Source organism: Benincasa hispida, chromosome 12 (genome assembly GCF_027475165.1).
Source record: "Benincasa hispida cultivar pf3 chromosome 12, pf3_genome.v1.1, whole genome shotgun sequence".
NCBI lineage: Eukaryota > Viridiplantae > Streptophyta > Magnoliopsida > Cucurbitales > Cucurbitaceae > Benincasa > Benincasa hispida.
Window position 1 is genome coordinate 3,486,227 of NC_143489.1, and position 16,816 is coordinate 3,503,042.

Here is a 16,816-nt window from a genome sequence, read left to right on the forward strand (position 1 = left end):
TCTTCTTCCCCATCGTTCCCTAAATCCGTTTTCTCCATACGCCATTAATGAAACTGGGCCAATGTTCCACACTAAGTTGAATATCAAATATAAATGAATTATAAATATCAATACCAATAACGAATCATCAATGCCAATCTAGGTAAAGGTCTCAACCGATGTCTTCTTGACCACGAAGTTAGAGATTTGAATCCCCGTTGAACTCAAACAAAAATATTATCAATGACTTGATCAGTTTGACTCTCCAAATCAATGCAACTCTCTAGGCTTCTCTATACACATTTTCAAGTAGCATGGATGTGATCCCACCATGAAGACATAATTCAAAAAGGCCATAAATCACCCCAAATTGACCTTCGAGCTTGATGATGTAAAGTAGGGTTCTTACTCTTTGTTACAACGACCCGCTCAAACGAACCCTCCGAGGCGTCCCGTTTTGTGGATCGACAGATATCCATCGATATATGCCTACCCCTTTGTCTCGGTGAAAATACAATCCTGCCCCAACCACCACCAAGATCAGCAAGCGGTGAATCTCCTTGATTCTCTCCCTCTTGTTCTTCATCACCATCAAGAGTTTCAGTTTCCATGACATCAGAATCATATGTAACTGGATCCACTTCTTGGTATGGAACAACTTGTGTGTTCAACTTTATTAGATCCTCTGCCATTGTCAAAGGATAATAATCAATTGAACATTTTAATTGAAATTCTAAGTAACGGAGATCAGTTTAAAGATTTCAGTTGTCATTTTGTTTATTGGCTGGTTAAAAGAGAAACGAAGGATATATTCTATTATATTTATTTAACGTTCACCATAGTCAATCTCTAGATCTTCTGGATTTCTTTTAGCATGCTGTTCCTTTAGCGTCTCAAATGTCATGCCGTCGAGAGGCCACGGTTCCCTGGATAAATAAAAGTGAAATTTTAACAAAAGGAAGAGAAAATATGTTTACGGGTTTGAGAGTCTACAAATAGAAATCAAGACAAGGACATGAGGTTGGAGAAATTATAAATATACACAAACAAACGGCTAACAATCAACATAATACCATTTGAACGATCCTATTTTCTTAAGAGAGCTGAACCTCAGAAGTTCGAGATTTTGAAAACAGAAAATAAAATTAACTCACCGAGGACGTTGTCCACGCCTGAAAGCAACGAAAGAAAATTTCTCATCCTCAAAGCCTCTTAAAGATTCACCCTTGCAATGCTACACATTAAATAAAAGGTAAAAGATAATAAGCAAGGGCATCGCGGATCCTTAAATTTTATTAAACACTGAGGGCGAAGAACATTCAAGATCTACAATGAAAAAGATATGAAAATCACTTTTCCCACAAAATCTCTTTTGGATTCTTTTCTTAAAAACTCAACATAAAGAATTGAATGAATCTACGTAGTCTAAGAAACTTCTTGAATATTAACCATAATTAAGCCTTTTTTTTTTGTGTGTGTGATAAGAAACAGAAACATATATTCATTCAATAGAGATGAAAAAGAACAATCTAAGGGCAGGGGTTGAGGGTACCCCAAAGAGCTAGTATATAAGAGCCTTCCAATTGTTAAAAATCATAGAAAGGCTGTAATTACAAAAGAATTTGGTGTAGTTTGTGCACCACCAAAAAACTTTATGCTGAACATCAGTCCAAAAGGAATCAAAAGAAGCAGACTTATATTCAAAGAGTTCTACTATTCCTTTCTTCCAAATACACCACAAGAGGGATCTAAAATCGCAGCTCCAAAGAACCTTCCCTCTAGCACCAAAGGCTCTACACTCGAGGCCATCAACCATCCAATCGCCAATTTTGTTAGGGAGGTAACAATCAAGATCAAAGTTTCTAAGTAGGAGGGACCACCCCTTAGAGGTAAACTGATAGTGCAAAACAAGTGGTCAATGGATTCTCCATTTTTCATACAGAGACACCAGATAGGACTGAGAGAGGAATGAACTTCTTTTGAAGTTTGTCATGAGTATTAAGGCTTCTAAAAGCAAGAGACAAAGGAAGAACTTCACCTTTTTTGAAATTTTAGGCTTCCAAACAGTTCTCACCAAAGGAAAAGTGAAGAGGTACTCTTCGTGATGTTCAAAAAGAAGGTGGCCTTTGTAGTGAATTTTCAAAGTTCCACTTAAGGCTATCACGACCATTTTGAGGAGCCAAGAGTTCAAAATTTCCAGAATAGCAACCATGTCACCGATCTCTCCATCAAAGAGGTTCCTCCTAAGGCCCAAAGTCCACGACTGACTGGTAGAGTTTCAACAATCCGCCACAACGACATCCTTCCTCAGGGAGTGGGAGAAGATGTTGGGGAATTTCTAAGCCAGGGGTATATCAATGATAACTTGTAGAAATACAAGTTATTGTGACTCAAAAGTTGGAACCATTAGGGTCTTTAATGATAAAATCTCATCATTCTTAGAGAAAACACATGGAATTACTCGAACACTATCAAACTCATGCAAAAGAGTGTTTATTGCTAAAATACTGCGGCGCTAACGCATAATATTGCAGGATTTCAACAAAGATTCTAAGTGTCGCAGGCAATGTCAAACGCATGGGCATGCGTCGGAGGGATTCAACGCAAGGAGATTCATTGATTCAGGCTGTTTGTGTCAAATCACCACTTGCAAGCATAGGCATCTACAGCTGGCAGAGTCTGAAAAGCATCCGAGTGTCAGGCGGCTGACCAAGGTATGGAATTTAATGTTGCCCCATCATCAAGTTGGTGAAGAACGACGCCTATAAATAGAAGAAATCCCACCAGATGAAGAGATCTTAGTTCATTGTATAATTCTGAAATTTTGAGACTTAGAGCTGTGCTGCGGTGACGAGAGGAACACAAGAGGGAAGAAAACCACCACCGTCGATCAAGGAGTGGAGAAAGCTGAGCTCGAGAGAGAATTATCTTCCATTTCTTCTACAAGCTGGTTGTACACGAATTAGAATTGCGCCAAAGAGAACAAGAGATTGTACTCTGCGGCTTGACTCCTTTCATTTCATATGAATTATCATTTTCTTCATCTCATTTGATTGAGTATTGATCTTGTAAAGACAATTAGTTTCTTTATGAATTCACATATTTGATCTACTTCACTTCGCCACTGTTTATTTCTTGTTTTATGCTAGATGCAGCTATAACTTCATGTAAAATCCATTTCTAAAAGCTTAAGCCAACTAAAACACTTGGTTAAAGCCACTTCAGCTTGAATTATTCGAGAGAATAAGCAAACCAGCATTAAGTTAGAAACGCTTGGTACATCTAGAGATAGACGCACTAGTGTTTTATTGCATCCTGTGACTAACGCATACATCCTAGAGATAGGGTATTGTATGACATTCGCATTGAGAAGTGCTAAATAGAAATCTTACGCATAAACAGAGATAAGCAAGTCATCTCATCCGCATCATATTCTTGTTCGTGTACATCCAACTTAGATCGACGCATATCCCCTGCACTAAACTCCATTTTCACACGACCCTTTGTTTTCTACTTGACCCTTTTGTATCTTCTTGCACGCACATAGCAACTTAGTGTAAATAACTCATTTTTGCATTCACTTAGGAAATTTCTACAACAGTTACAACGCAAGCTCTGCGTTAGCTTTAATCTGAATCCCTGAGTTCGACCCTGGACTCACCAGGAACCTGAGTTGGATTTACACTTGGATCTGATTTAGGAAAACTTGAATGCCTAGAGAGGAGTGTCATGCGTCCCGTTGCACATCACTAAAGCATCATTCACATTTGCACTTATTTTTCCAATTACTTTATACAATACACTCCTAAGCTCGCATCACGAATTCAACGAACAAGTTTTTGACGCCGTTGCCGGGGATTCAGCAACAAAACTAACCAGAAATTTTGCTTGTATCTTTTGTAGGAAAACTACAACTGAAGGAGTATTACGAGCTAAGCCGAGGCTTGTAAATGTTTATGAGCAGGGAAGCACTCCTGAACTCGTATACGACCTCGAAGTTGAAAGGACCTTCTGATGAAGAAATTGATCTAATCGTCGCCGCAGGTTAAGGCAACAACTACTCAAACAGCAAACCAAGCAACAACAAATGGCGGACGAACAAGCGAATCATAACTTAGCTCAACAGCTAGCCCACGCTTCGCAAAATCCTATCATAATGGCAAACAATAGTGCGCGTCCCATGCGGGAGTATGCGTCTCCTGTGCTGTATGATTTCTCACCAAGGATCATATATCCAACACCAGATGGGACAAGATTTGAGATGAAATCTGTGATGTTACAAATGCTTCAAACAGTTGGACAATTTGGGGGTGCTCGAGGAAAAGACCCTCACGCCCACATGAATCGTTTCCTGGAGACGTGCAACTCGTTTGTGATTCCTGGGATCACTCCAGAAGCTATCAGGCTATCTTTATTCCCATATTCTGTGCGTGACGACGCAAAGCAATAGGTTAGTTCTTTGGAACCTGGGGAGATCACGACCTGGGAAAAGTTGGTGGAGAAATTCATGCAGAAATATTTCCCTCCCACCAGAAACGCAAAGAGGCGGAGAGAGATAATGAACTTCGAGCAAGAAAATTTTGAAACCTTGAGTGCCGCATGGGAGTGCTTTAAAGGATTAGTCAAGAATTTCCCTAATCACGGATTACCATTAACCATCCAGACGAAGACTTTTTATGGCGGATTAAACAGAGCATCTCAAATGGCAGCCAACGCAGCTGCAGCTGGCGGTATCATGGACAAATCTTATAATGAAGCTAAGGAAATACTGGACTGCATAGCCAAGCGTAATATGGAATGGGTAGATGACACTTACGACGTAAGAGCAGATAGGAGGAGACGATCTCAAAATGTGAATTCTATTGATTCTAACGCAATAGCCACGCTCTCTGCACAAGTGGCTACAATGACAAACCTTTTGCAGAATATGTCACTGGGGAACGCATCACACACACAAAAGGTAAATCAGGTGGAAACATTCGTACAACCCATGGTTAGCTGTGTGGGCTGTGGAGATCCTCATTCCTACACTGATTACCCACAAAATCCGCAATCGGTATGCTTTATTAAAAATAACCCATTCTCAAACACCTATAATCTCAGATGGAGGAACCATTCAAATTTCTCATGGGGAGGTTATCAACAGGAGCAACACCAACCAGGGGTAAATCAGTAGCAAAGGCAAGGACCACCGCTTGGATTCCCGCAGCAATTGCACCAACAATCCTTTAATAGAGGAAGTCATGCGTCGAGTTCAACGTCTCCACTTGAAAACCTCTTAAAGGAATATATTGCCCAGAATGACGCATTGCTAAAAAGCCAAGCGTCATCCATCAGAAATCTAGAGATATAGGTGGGGCAGATTGCCAGTGAGTTGAAGGATCGGCAGCCAGGAGCCTTGCCCAACAACACGGAAACCCCAGGAAATAACGGAGGAAAAGAGCAATGTCATGCGATGACATTGCGAAGTGGCAAACCTCTTGTAGAAAGAACCACGAACCCAAGGACCAACAATCCTTCAAAAGAGCTCAACACACGCCCGACGGCATTAGAAGATCAAGAACGGACGCCAAATCCACAAGCCATTCGAAGCCAAGCACGTCTAACGCGGGAGAACATGCGGTGCAGCTGAACGCACCATTTCCTAGACGCTTGATGAAGAATGATGAGCAGCAATTTAAGCGTTTTCTTGAACTTCTGAGGCAATTGCACATTAATATTCCATTTGTAGAAGCCTTAGAACAAATGCCGAAGTACGTCAAATCCTTGAAGGATATTCTGACAAAGAAGAGGAGAATCAACGAGACGGAAGTAATTGCTCTAACGCAGGAGTGCAATGCGTTTGTCAGCAACAGATTACCCAAGAAACAGAAGGACCCGGGAAGCTTCACAGTCCCGTGCTCAATCGGAAGGCTGGACGTAGAACATGCATTGTGTGATCTGGGAGCAAGCATCAACCTCATGCCACTCTCAATTTTCAAGAAATTGGGAATTGGTGAAGCTCAGCCCACTTCTGTAATGCTTCAACTCGCTGATAGGACGATCACATATTCTGAAGGAAAGATTGAGGATGTTTTGGTGAAAGTTGACAAATTCATATTCCCAACGGATTTCATCATCCTTGATTATGAAGGAGACAGGGATGTACCAATCATTCTTGGACGACCCTTTCTCGCCACTGGGAAAGTATTAATAGACGTGCACAAGGGAGAATTGACCATGCATGTAGACAATCAAGAAGTGAAATTTAATGTGTTAAATGCATTAAAGTTCCCAGATAATGGGGAATGTCAACTTAACAAAATAGAGATGCCTGAAGAAGAAGCGACCCAAGTTTGTGAGGTCCTTGCGTTGGAAGAAAACATGAAGAAACTCGAGCTGCCAAGTCTGAGTGAGCGGCAGACGAAGCCAACGCGTCCATCATTGGAAGAACCACCAGAATTAGAACTGAAACCTTTACCTAACCACCTTAAATATGCTTTTCTTGGATCAATCAACACCTTACCTATAATTATTTCAGCAAATCTTTCCGAGCCTAACGAATATTCTCTTTTGCAGATGTTGTAAAAACACATGCGGGCAATAGGATGGACGCTGGCTGACATCCGTGGCATCACCCCATCTTACTGCATGCACAAAATCAGGCTAGAAGAGGGGAAGACTGGATCAATTGAGCCTCAACGTAGGCTAAATCCCATAATGAAGGAAGTAGTCAAGAAAGAGATCATAAAGTGGTTGGACGCAGGAGTAATCTACCCTATATCCGATAGCAGCTGGGTAAGCCCAGTTCAATGCGTCCCTAAAAAGGGAGGTACAACAGTGATGGTCAACAGTAACACGAGCTCATCCCTTCAAGGATTGTCACGAGTTGGCGCATCTGCATGGACTATAGGGAACTCAATGCGGCAACCAAGAAGGACCACTTCCCTCTTCCCTTAATTGACCAGATGCTTGACCGACTGGCTGGAAAAGAATTTTATTGTTTTCTAGATGGATACTCCGGCTACAACCAAATTTTAATCGACCCAGAAGATCAGGAAAAGACGACATTCACTTGCCCCTTTGGAACGTTCACGTTCAGACGCATGCCTTTTGGACAATGCAATGCACTTGGAACGTTCCAAAGATGCATGATGGCAATTTTCTCTTGACTTCTTGGAAGAGACCGTTGATTTTTCAGTTTTTGGAGACTCATTTCAATCGTGCTTAGACAACCTGAAGGCCGTCCTCGCTCGATGCAAGGAAACAAATCTTGTGTTAAATTGGGAAAAATGTCACTTTATGGTGACTGAATGCATTGTTTTGGGCCACAAGGTCTCTAAAGCCGGATTGGAAGTTGATGAGACCAAAGTAGATGTCATAGCTAAACTTCCTCCGCCATCAAATGTAAAAACTTTACGAAGTTTTCTAGGACACACAGGCTTCTACCGAAGGTTCGTAAAAGGAGTTCCTCAAATTGCGCGACCTCTGAGCGCATTATTAGAAGCGAACCGGCCTTACGAATTCAATGATGACTGTCGCGATGCATTTGAAACACTGAAGTATGTGTTGACTACAATGCAAGCTCTACGTTAGCTTTAATCTGAATCCCTGAGTTCGACCCTGGACTTACCAGGAACCTGAGTTGGATTTACACTTGGATCTGATTTAGGAAAACTTGAACGCCTAGAAAGGAGTGTCATGCGTCCTGTTGCACATCACTAACGCATCAACACATCATTCACATTTGCACTTATTTTTCCAATAACTTTATACAATACACTCCTAAGCTCGCATCACGAATTCAACGAACAATCAACACACCAACTGTCCTTCCAGAACTGAATAGCTCTCCCATCAACCAAAATGAAAACTGTAAAGTTGAAAAGCAAATCATTATGTTTAAAGATTCTCGTCCACAATATCAAATTTCTTCCTCTTTTAGGCTTTCTTGTGATCCAGCCCAAAGGATCCAAACCATAGATAGCCACAATAATGCGCCTCCAAAGACCATCCTCTCTATGACAAAAAAAACAAGAGACATTTCATGAGAAGCAATGTTTTCTTGACGAAGAGACCCAATACCAAATCCACCATAAATAGTAGGGAGTGAGATAGAGTTCCAGTTGACAAGGTGAGAAGTAGGGTTACAAGGACCTCCATTCCACACAAAGTCTCTAATGATCTTTTCCAAGTTATTTATAACTTTGACCGGAGCCTACATAAGGGAGAAGAAATAACAGGGGAGACTGTTGAGAACCAATTGAGCCAAAGTCAACCTACTGCCTTTCGAGAGAGAGATTCCTCTCCATTTGTCCAATTTCGACTTAAACCTCTCCTCAAGATTTCTCCATACTTCCTTCGCACTATGAATCCCACCAATAGAGAAGCCCAAATAAGTGAAGAGGAGAGTCTCAACTCAGCAGCCGAAGTTAGTAGCATAATGAGTCACCTCCTCCCTATCAAGGTTAATACTGATTAAGGAGGTTTTAGCCGTATTAAGGGACAGCCTTGAACCCAATAGAAACAAGTTAATGACAAACCGCGCCTCAAGGTTGCCATCTTCCCACAAGCAAAAGAGAAAAGTGTCGTCTGTAAACTGTAGATGCGTTAACTCAACATTCAAGTTTTTAAAAGAGAAGCCTTTTATACACTACCCATGGACTCGCTGTTTGCTTACTAGCTGAATAAAATTCAGAAAAGACTAGTTTTCTAGAAGCCTCTTGTTCACATCTCTCATCAAAAGGTACTATTCGATAATGTCTATCTAGCAAACACCCTGCTAACCCGAGTGAGCACTCAAATATCTGTCCTACATTCATTCGTGAGGGGACTCCTAATGGATTATTGAAACCCATATCAACAGGTCTTCCATTTTGCAAATAAGGCATATCCTCTCTAGGCAAAATTTTTGAAACAATCATCCCCTACAACCGTGAAAATAAAAGGAGCAAGAGGGTCTCCTTGATGGAAGCCCCTTTTAGCCAGAATTTTACCATGAGGTCTTCCATTAATAATAATAGAAATTACCATTATTATGCTTATTATTATTTAATCCTCCAGATTATTATGCTTATTATTATTTTGTATTGTTTGAATTTCGAACTTTGTATCTGGAGCATTAGTCTTTTTTCATTATATCAATGAAAAGTTTGTTTCCATTAAAAAGAAAATAACAATAATAGAAAAGTTGGTCGTAGAAAGACAGCCCCAAATCCACCTCCTCCATCTCCTGCCAAACCCCTGAAGTTTCAGAATCATGTCGAGGAAAGCCCAATCAACCTTGTCATGAGCCTTCTCTAGGTCAAGTTTCAAAAGGGCACCTCTGTTCCCAATCACTTACCACTCCTCTAAGGATTCGAAAGTTGTAAGAATAGCATCGAGAATCTGCATCCCCTCCACAAAGGCCGCTTAAGACTCCTACATAATGGAGGAGAGCACTTTCTTAAGCCTTGTAGCAAGCATCTTAGAAATGAACTTATAGACGGAGGTAACCAAACTGATCGGTCTGAAAGCATTTACCCAGGAGGCCTTTTTCTTATTTGGAATAAGACAAATGTAAGTTCCATTGCAACGCTTGTTAATAGTACCATTTTAAAAAAAAAAAAAAAAAAAAAAAAATCTTGGAACATGCCTACTAAGTTGGATTTCAAAATGTTCCAAGATTTTTTATAAAATTCCCCTGTCATACCATCCGAGCTTGGAGATATAAGAACCCTCAGATTAAAAATGGCCTCTCGAAACTCTTTTTCGGCAAACGGGGCTTCCAAGGATAAAGAGTCCTGAATGTTTAGAGTCTTCCAAATAAGGCTATCAAAGGTGAAAGGTTGAAAGATTTTGTTGCCGTAAAGATTTGAGAAGAAAGCAAGGATTGCAACCACAATCTCATCAGTACTCGTGAACACCAGCCCATCACTACTTTCTAGGACTGAAATAAGATTCTTGCTTTTGCAAGCAAAGACCCATATGTTGAAAAGGCTAGAGTTTTCCTTCCCCTTCCTAAGCCACTAAATTTTGCTTTTTTGCGCCCATAATCTCTATTCTTTGATGATTAACTCAAGAAGAGCACCTTTACATTCCTCTCTTTCCCTGAGAACATCTTCGATAAGGGAGCCACCCTTCTCCAAAGAGTCAAAGGAGCTGATCTTCTCAAGAATAGTTTTCTTTTGAGAAAATATATTGCCAAAACCATCCTTATTCCAGTCTTTTAAAGTACCTTTCAAAAGTTTCAGCTTCTCCATAAAGACATAAATGGACCAACCTTCACCATTAAAATCACCCCACCAATTTTCGAGGTTTGAAAGAAACGCATGATGATTAAGCCGAACATTCTCAAATCTAAAAGGAGTTAGGCCCCAAGACTGCGCACCTAAAGACAATAAGATAGGGAGGTGGTCAGACGTCGTGCGCAGGAACCTATCAGCTTTGACTTCTCTAAAGAGATCAACCCATGGTTTCGAGAGGAGGAAACGGTCAATCTTGGAAGCCACCGGTCTAATACCCTATCTTAACCAAGAGAAAGAACCAATCCAGGGGGATATGCATCTTACCACATTGAAGTCTACCAAAACTCGTCTCTATTGTGGCATGGCCTCCAGAGCTCTTTTCATATATCCATCTTACCACATTGAAGTCTCCCCCAACACACAAGAAAATACTGCAAAAGCCCATACAAATCGTATAACTCCTACTAGAACTTGTCTCTATTTTTGTAGGAAGAGGAACCATAGACACCTGTGATCCAGCCATAAAAATCAATTTTTGATTCTACAAAGAATTGAGAGAGAGAACTGACCTTGAACAAAGTCAACCACCAAAACAAAGTCCTCTTTCCACATGATTAAGATTCCTCCCCGAGGAGCCAACCGCATCTAAAGCCACCCAGCCAACGTGACAATTGCTCCAAACCGATTTCACCATCTTTTTGTCGACATCACTAATTTTGGACTCTTGAAGAATAACCACGTCCAGGTTGTATTTCAACAAGTCTTTGACCATAACTCTTTTGGAGTGAGCATTCAGACCCCTTAAATTCCAGGATAAAACTAACATGGAGAAACATCGGGGCCCTGTGAAGTACTAGCTTTATCTACTAACGCTTCCTTCTCCCAACTACTAATTAAAGCTTTCACTTCTCTGGTAAGCTTATTGTTTGAGGCCCTACCCTTCCTTTGCATTCTTCCTTTTCGCGATATGGCGCGAATGCACAGGTTATGTTTTAACAAAGTTTCAACTAATTCCTTAGTCAGAGGAAATGAATTTTGAGAGAAGGCTATAGGCTCAAGCTCTGTTCCACTTTCCACGCTTGTTGTATCATCAAGAGTAGTCTAAAGAGGAGAGGTATTACAAACCTTGACTAGTTTCTGCACCCCAATCTCATTTCTCAAATCGGGCTCTTCGTGAAAAACATTCTGAAAATCTAAAGGAGTATCCAACTTGTCCTCTTCAATAGAGACAAAAGGATTTTCTGATATCATACTACCAGGGCTTGAGAGCGTGATGTATGAAGAGCACTCGAGGTCGTAGTCGGTGCCATTGGGGCTCTGAAGCTTTGGAGAGGAAACCTCTCCTTTGCTCGTTGAACAAATGATCCCTTTCCTGAAAAAGGTATGGATTTCCTTCTTTTCAGCAAACCTGATTCCACTAGGCTTCACTTTAGTATTTGAGCTTTTATTTTTATCGGGCTCAGAAAGATGGGTTGCCTTTCTACTCTTACCAGGCAGTGAGAGATTGACATTCTAACAAATCATAATGCCCTCTCGAACTGTTATTTTACTAGGCCTTGAGTCATCGATCAGAATGTGGACCTTCCCTTTCCTTTTAGCATCAACCTGACTTGCACCAAGGCCCAGGCCCACTTTTAAGTCTTTAGGAGCCAAATTTGAACGACCCCCTTCACTATGTGATTCTGCTCCGTCTTGGAGAAAATTCTGGCTTTTTGGACACTATAGCTTCACCCTACAACAAACTTGACCAGCCATTGTCACATCGACCGTCGAACGCGCCTCAGACCTTTCCACGCACCAGATGTCAATTGTGTTCGGATCCAAACCTTCGGGTCCCTTGTAGAACCGTTCAGCTTGATCTAATGAGAAGGAGCCATGGATTCTGGCAACTATGTTGATGAGAAGGTCGACATCCTGAAAAGTTATCACCTGCACAAGAAAAGTTTCAGATCCATTTATGAGCTCAATTTCAGCAGAGATAAAACCACAATAGTTTCCTTTGACTTTAATGGCAACTTTCAAGCAATCAATGACACTTGAGTTCTCATCAACAAAGTCAATAAAACCACCAAACCACCTTCAACACCCTTTTGTTCCATAAATGCAGAGGAATAATCTGAGCTTGATCCATCCTCCATGAGAAGGCACTTCGAGTTCTTCTGTGTTTTTCCACATCCCATCTCTCCATTTTCTGCGTCAATGGCCTATAAGTAGCTCATCCTTTGTTCATCATGAGAAGCCTCGCCATATCTGGGTTAGGGCATTTAAGGAGGGCTTTATCGGGATGAAAAGGATTAATGATAAAGGAGCATTGTGTCTGCATCTAAAGGACATCCAAGACTCTGCTCCCATCGTCGTGGAAATCATGTTTGTTGACTACCAGGGTGTCTTCCCAACAAATGTGTCTAATCTCCTTTCTGTCCACACTTCTGTGGTTGTTGTTTGCGGGAGTAGAGAGCAAACAGCCTGAAAATGGGTGGTGCGACGATGGGACTGGACCTCTGAGCACTTAGGCGAACGTACGATAAGAGTCTCGTATTCTCCTTTCCGTTCAAAAAGTCAATTAACAAGTTTATGAAGCATCCCCATCCTTTAAAGTCCCCTCCAGAAGGAATAACAAGGTTACCTTTTTTCCCCAAGTTCAGAACTTTTGTTATCTCCAAAAAGCTTCCTCTTTTATTTGTTGTTTTCTGGATCCAAATAAATCCTCCATTGCAAAAGGATTTTCTAAAGAACTTCTGGGGCTTGGGGGCTTGCAGCACTTCCTCAAAGAGTCAATTAGCCAAACGAAAATGCTTTCCTCTCCAGTGATCGTAAATGTGCTTTATCTTAGTTGAGAGCTTTCTTGCGGCTGCCATCTCTCCCGTCAACAACAATCGCTCTTTCACATTTTCACTGGCAGGGACAATCAAAGCTGGTTTCATCACAATCATAATTAAGCATACAAGACATAACAAAGTAAATTTTATATATCCTTTCTGCCCTTTTAAATGATTATTAGGCATTCTATCATAAAGATATAACACCGAGTGGTATATCTCAGAGTATTTTGAGCCTCTAGCAAAAAACCAACATCCTGAAAGGATTTCAGTCAAGCACTGCAATAGAGTCAAATTCAACAATAAGAGGTGAGTGCAGGATCCAAAAACACGAGGACAAATTACCGGTCAGAAACACAACAAAGAGATTGAACACATGAAAATTGCAACTCCTTTTTAAAAAATGAAGAAATATCAATCTTACAGACTAGGAATAAAAGATGCAGATATGGCAGGAATTGATATGAATAACTCTAAAATAGAACTATAGGAAGGAAGAAACTAAATAACTGGTAAGAATCATTAGTATAATAGTCTGGATGTAAAGTATCTGCCTTCCAATTTCCCATCAATTTGAAGATAACATACAGCTAACGACATGAATGCTTAGGGTATAGGGAATTGTATGCTAAGAAGTAGTACCTTATAAGCTCGTTGTGTAGATGTCCTTTCCAACCGCTGAACAAAATGGCAATACTTTCCAGAATTCTCTAATGGACATTTTCCATCATGAGGGCACTGATTAGAAAGATAGATGGAAGCACATAGTATTGGGCTGATTAGCACAATGGGAAAAAAAAGTATACATAAATCAGAAAGGGTATGTAGGGGTGGAGTATTTCAAAATTACAAAAACAAGAACTGTTATACTCACAGGAGCAACTACATAAGCACCACACGTTTGAGTTACCAAGTCCTTAGAAGCTATATTTTTCTTGTTTTCATATTTGTGCCATTTCTATACATCACGAGAAAAAACGAGCATTATTGCTGGGAAAAAAATATCCACCGTCAAACAGATGCAATAAAAATATCAACTTACTCTTTTTTCCATCCACAATATATGTGATCGCATTTGAGATATGATATTCGATCCATGTGGTGTCCCAGGTTCAACCAAAACCTAAATCACATTCATATTTCATGAATTACGTGAAGAAAAATTACACATTAGACTCTTATCCCAAAAGAAATACATTTAAGACACCAAATACCAAAACAGAAGAAAAGTTACGCTTAAGATAGGCAAAGGCGGCCAAAACAGAACCTTGCAAGAAATAAAGTTGCAGGGGGAAAAAATTTGTGCATCTCATGGTTGCAATATGTATGGCCAGAAAACAATCACCAGAATTTTTTATTTTTTATTCTTTTGTTACTTATAGATTAATTATGCAGTCATATTATAAGGGGACCACAACAAATATCATAAAAAAGTTGGTATGATGGCCAAAGATAAATTTTTTACCAGAACATCTTTTGTAAGACTCCAAAGCTGGCGTACAATGGTTACCCTGTCCTTCAATGACGGTATCTCTCCAAGTACATAAGACTTGATCCCACAGCATATAAGATGAAACATCAATTAGTAGTCTGATCTATTCAGCTAAGTTACCAGAAATTTTTCATACTTGCAGTGGTTTCAGAGATATAAATGAAAGAAAAGGGAAAAGAAGAAAAGATAGAAGCCAGGAGCCAGGAGAGCTTCTTGCAAAATAATGTTCCAAAACATACTGGTAAAGTATTTCAAAAGAATTACTTACAGCAATCACAAGGTCATGTTCTCTCTCTGACTTACTAATATCTTTGTTGAGTGCCTGAATGCTGTCGTAACCATGAATAAGTGGCAAGTTCTTTAGGCCTAAAACAAATGCAGCGAGTAAATTTTGATGTATTTATGAGTAGGGTACTAAAACAAGTCTGCTACAACAAGGACTGAATATGCATTATCTTTCCATGGTAGCCAGCTAATTTTATTTCTTTTAATATCCGAGAATGTTCAAACCAACTGCACACATCTTGACTATTTTCAGGAGACAACTGTCTCACCCCACTACATTTGGTTGTTAAGAAAACTCATAAGATATTAAATCCTATAGCTATCATGGCTTGAATTCGTTCTCTTTAAGTCCTTTGTTATACCTCATGGCCTTTGTAACCAACTAATTTTAATAATGTAGTTTTTTTTTATATAATTTTAACAATGTTATCCCACATAATTTATTTTCTGATTATCATTTATCTAACAGAATTTTCTTTTTTATATGAGAAACCTGAGTATATTACTGACAAAATGCAGAAACAGCCTAAGGGCCGGGAAGAGGAATCCCAACAACTTCTAAAAGACAGCTTTTCAATTGATCTAATAGAAATAAAATTTGGTTTTTCACAAATGTTAACTTAATTTCACTCAGTATTACCAATACAAAATTACAATTTGCAGCATGAAAATTGACAATTCTTCAATACCTTGTATCAAACTCCGCCCAGCACGTTGCATTGATTGTGATGGTTCTACTATATTAACTTTCTTTATAGAATCAGGCCAGACCTCTCGCAGAGCCCTAGAAAATTGAATTAGATCACACTGTAATCAGCTACTATGACAGTCCATGCATTCTACATCCAACAAATGAATAAAGTAGCCTGTGAAATCCAGCATATCACTTTTTACCAAAAACCTGAACCAGTCCCAGCACCAAAATCCAATACATTAGATGGAGAGAAATCCGGTATTCTTCTACGAACCTAAGGGCATAACATGTAAAGAAAAAAAAAGTTATCAGAAAATCATTCCCAATCATATTCAATTGTGTACTCATATCCTACAAATTAAGCTGTTTTATCTCTAGCAATTCCAATTCATTTCTCGATTTTCTGAAGACAGATATATAATTTAGGTAAATCAATTAGTAAGTAAGCAGAGACCTATTGTACCTCGTTAAGAACTCTGTAGCACGCAGAGAAAACAGCAGGCATACGGGAGGCGACGTAAGCAATGGTCTCGTCGTCTGTGTACTGAAAGCCAATATCACCATAACAGCTCTTAATCTTCCAGCGCTTGGATTGCTCAACGGATTTCAGAGGATCTTCAACAAATTCCTTTGAAGTGGTTGCTGCCAGCTGCAGATTAACATCCTTGATGCCACTGAATGATTCAGACAGCCTCAGCACCTTCCTCTTCAAATGTGGCACTTCTTGTTCTGGAATGCACAGACAACGCCAGAGAATCAGGAACAAAGAGCAATACAAATAAAGAAACATACTCGCAGAGAGCTCCGAAGAAGAAACGAATAGGAGAAGTGTAACCTCGAAGGTACTTCTTTATGGCACGGCGGAGGCGGACTGGGACGACAAGACAACGCTGTGATTGTTTGGCGGCGGAGCGTAGAATCTCCGGTGTGAGAACTCTTTGGGATGTTTCTTGCAGTAGAGACGCCATCGTCGATCACGACGGTCTGAGCAGCAACGAAGATTTTACCGAATTCGTGGGTTTTAGTTTTAGGGTTTTATAGTCCAATCGACAACGATTTTCTTTTAAGAACAAATAATAAAATAGACTGAGTTATAGCAAAAAAAAAATAATAATAATAATTAAATAAATAAATATTTTTCGTTTATAAACTTTCATGAAAGTAACGTTTAAGTAACTAGACTTTTATTTGTTACGATTTAATCTCTATATTTTCAGTTTTATAAGAATTTAGTCTATGAACACTAGTATGTAACAATTTAATTCTTATACTTTAAATTCGTAACAATGATTTACTTAGAAGGTAGAAATTAAAAAAAAAAAAAAACTTATAAATAAAATTA

General features: G+C 39.7%; 1 protein-coding gene and 1 non-coding gene across 3 annotated transcripts; both read right to left on the reverse strand.

Moving 5' to 3' along the window:
• Positions 1–76: 76 nt before the first annotated feature.
• LOC120067091 (copper ion binding / methyltransferase) lies at positions 77–16,534 on the reverse strand. Of its 2 annotated transcripts, none has more exons than XM_039018491.2 (12): positions 16,310–16,534; positions 15,938–16,203; positions 15,675–15,748; positions 15,470–15,564; positions 14,764–14,861; positions 14,469–14,552; positions 14,046–14,126; positions 13,878–13,961; positions 13,646–13,741; positions 1,134–1,213; positions 817–905; positions 77–664 (listed from the first exon to the last, which is right to left on the reverse strand). In XM_039018491.2, the coding sequence occupies exons 1-12, from the start codon at positions 16,440–16,442 to the stop codon at positions 324–326; spliced, it is 1,521 nt and encodes a 506-aa protein (XP_038874419.2). In that variant the 5' UTR covers positions 16,443–16,534; the 3' UTR covers positions 77–323. The 2 variants fall into 2 exon arrangements, with proteins under 2 accessions (XP_038874419.2, XP_038874420.2); XM_039018492.2 differs by having other exon boundaries at positions 15,668–15,748; positions 16,310–16,517.
• LOC150031700 (small nucleolar RNA R71) lies at positions 4,521–4,626 on the reverse strand. The gene has a single exon (XR_016525632.1). It is a non-coding gene; the product is annotated as a small nucleolar RNA R71 (small nucleolar RNA).
• Positions 16,535–16,816: the final 282 nt, after the last annotated feature.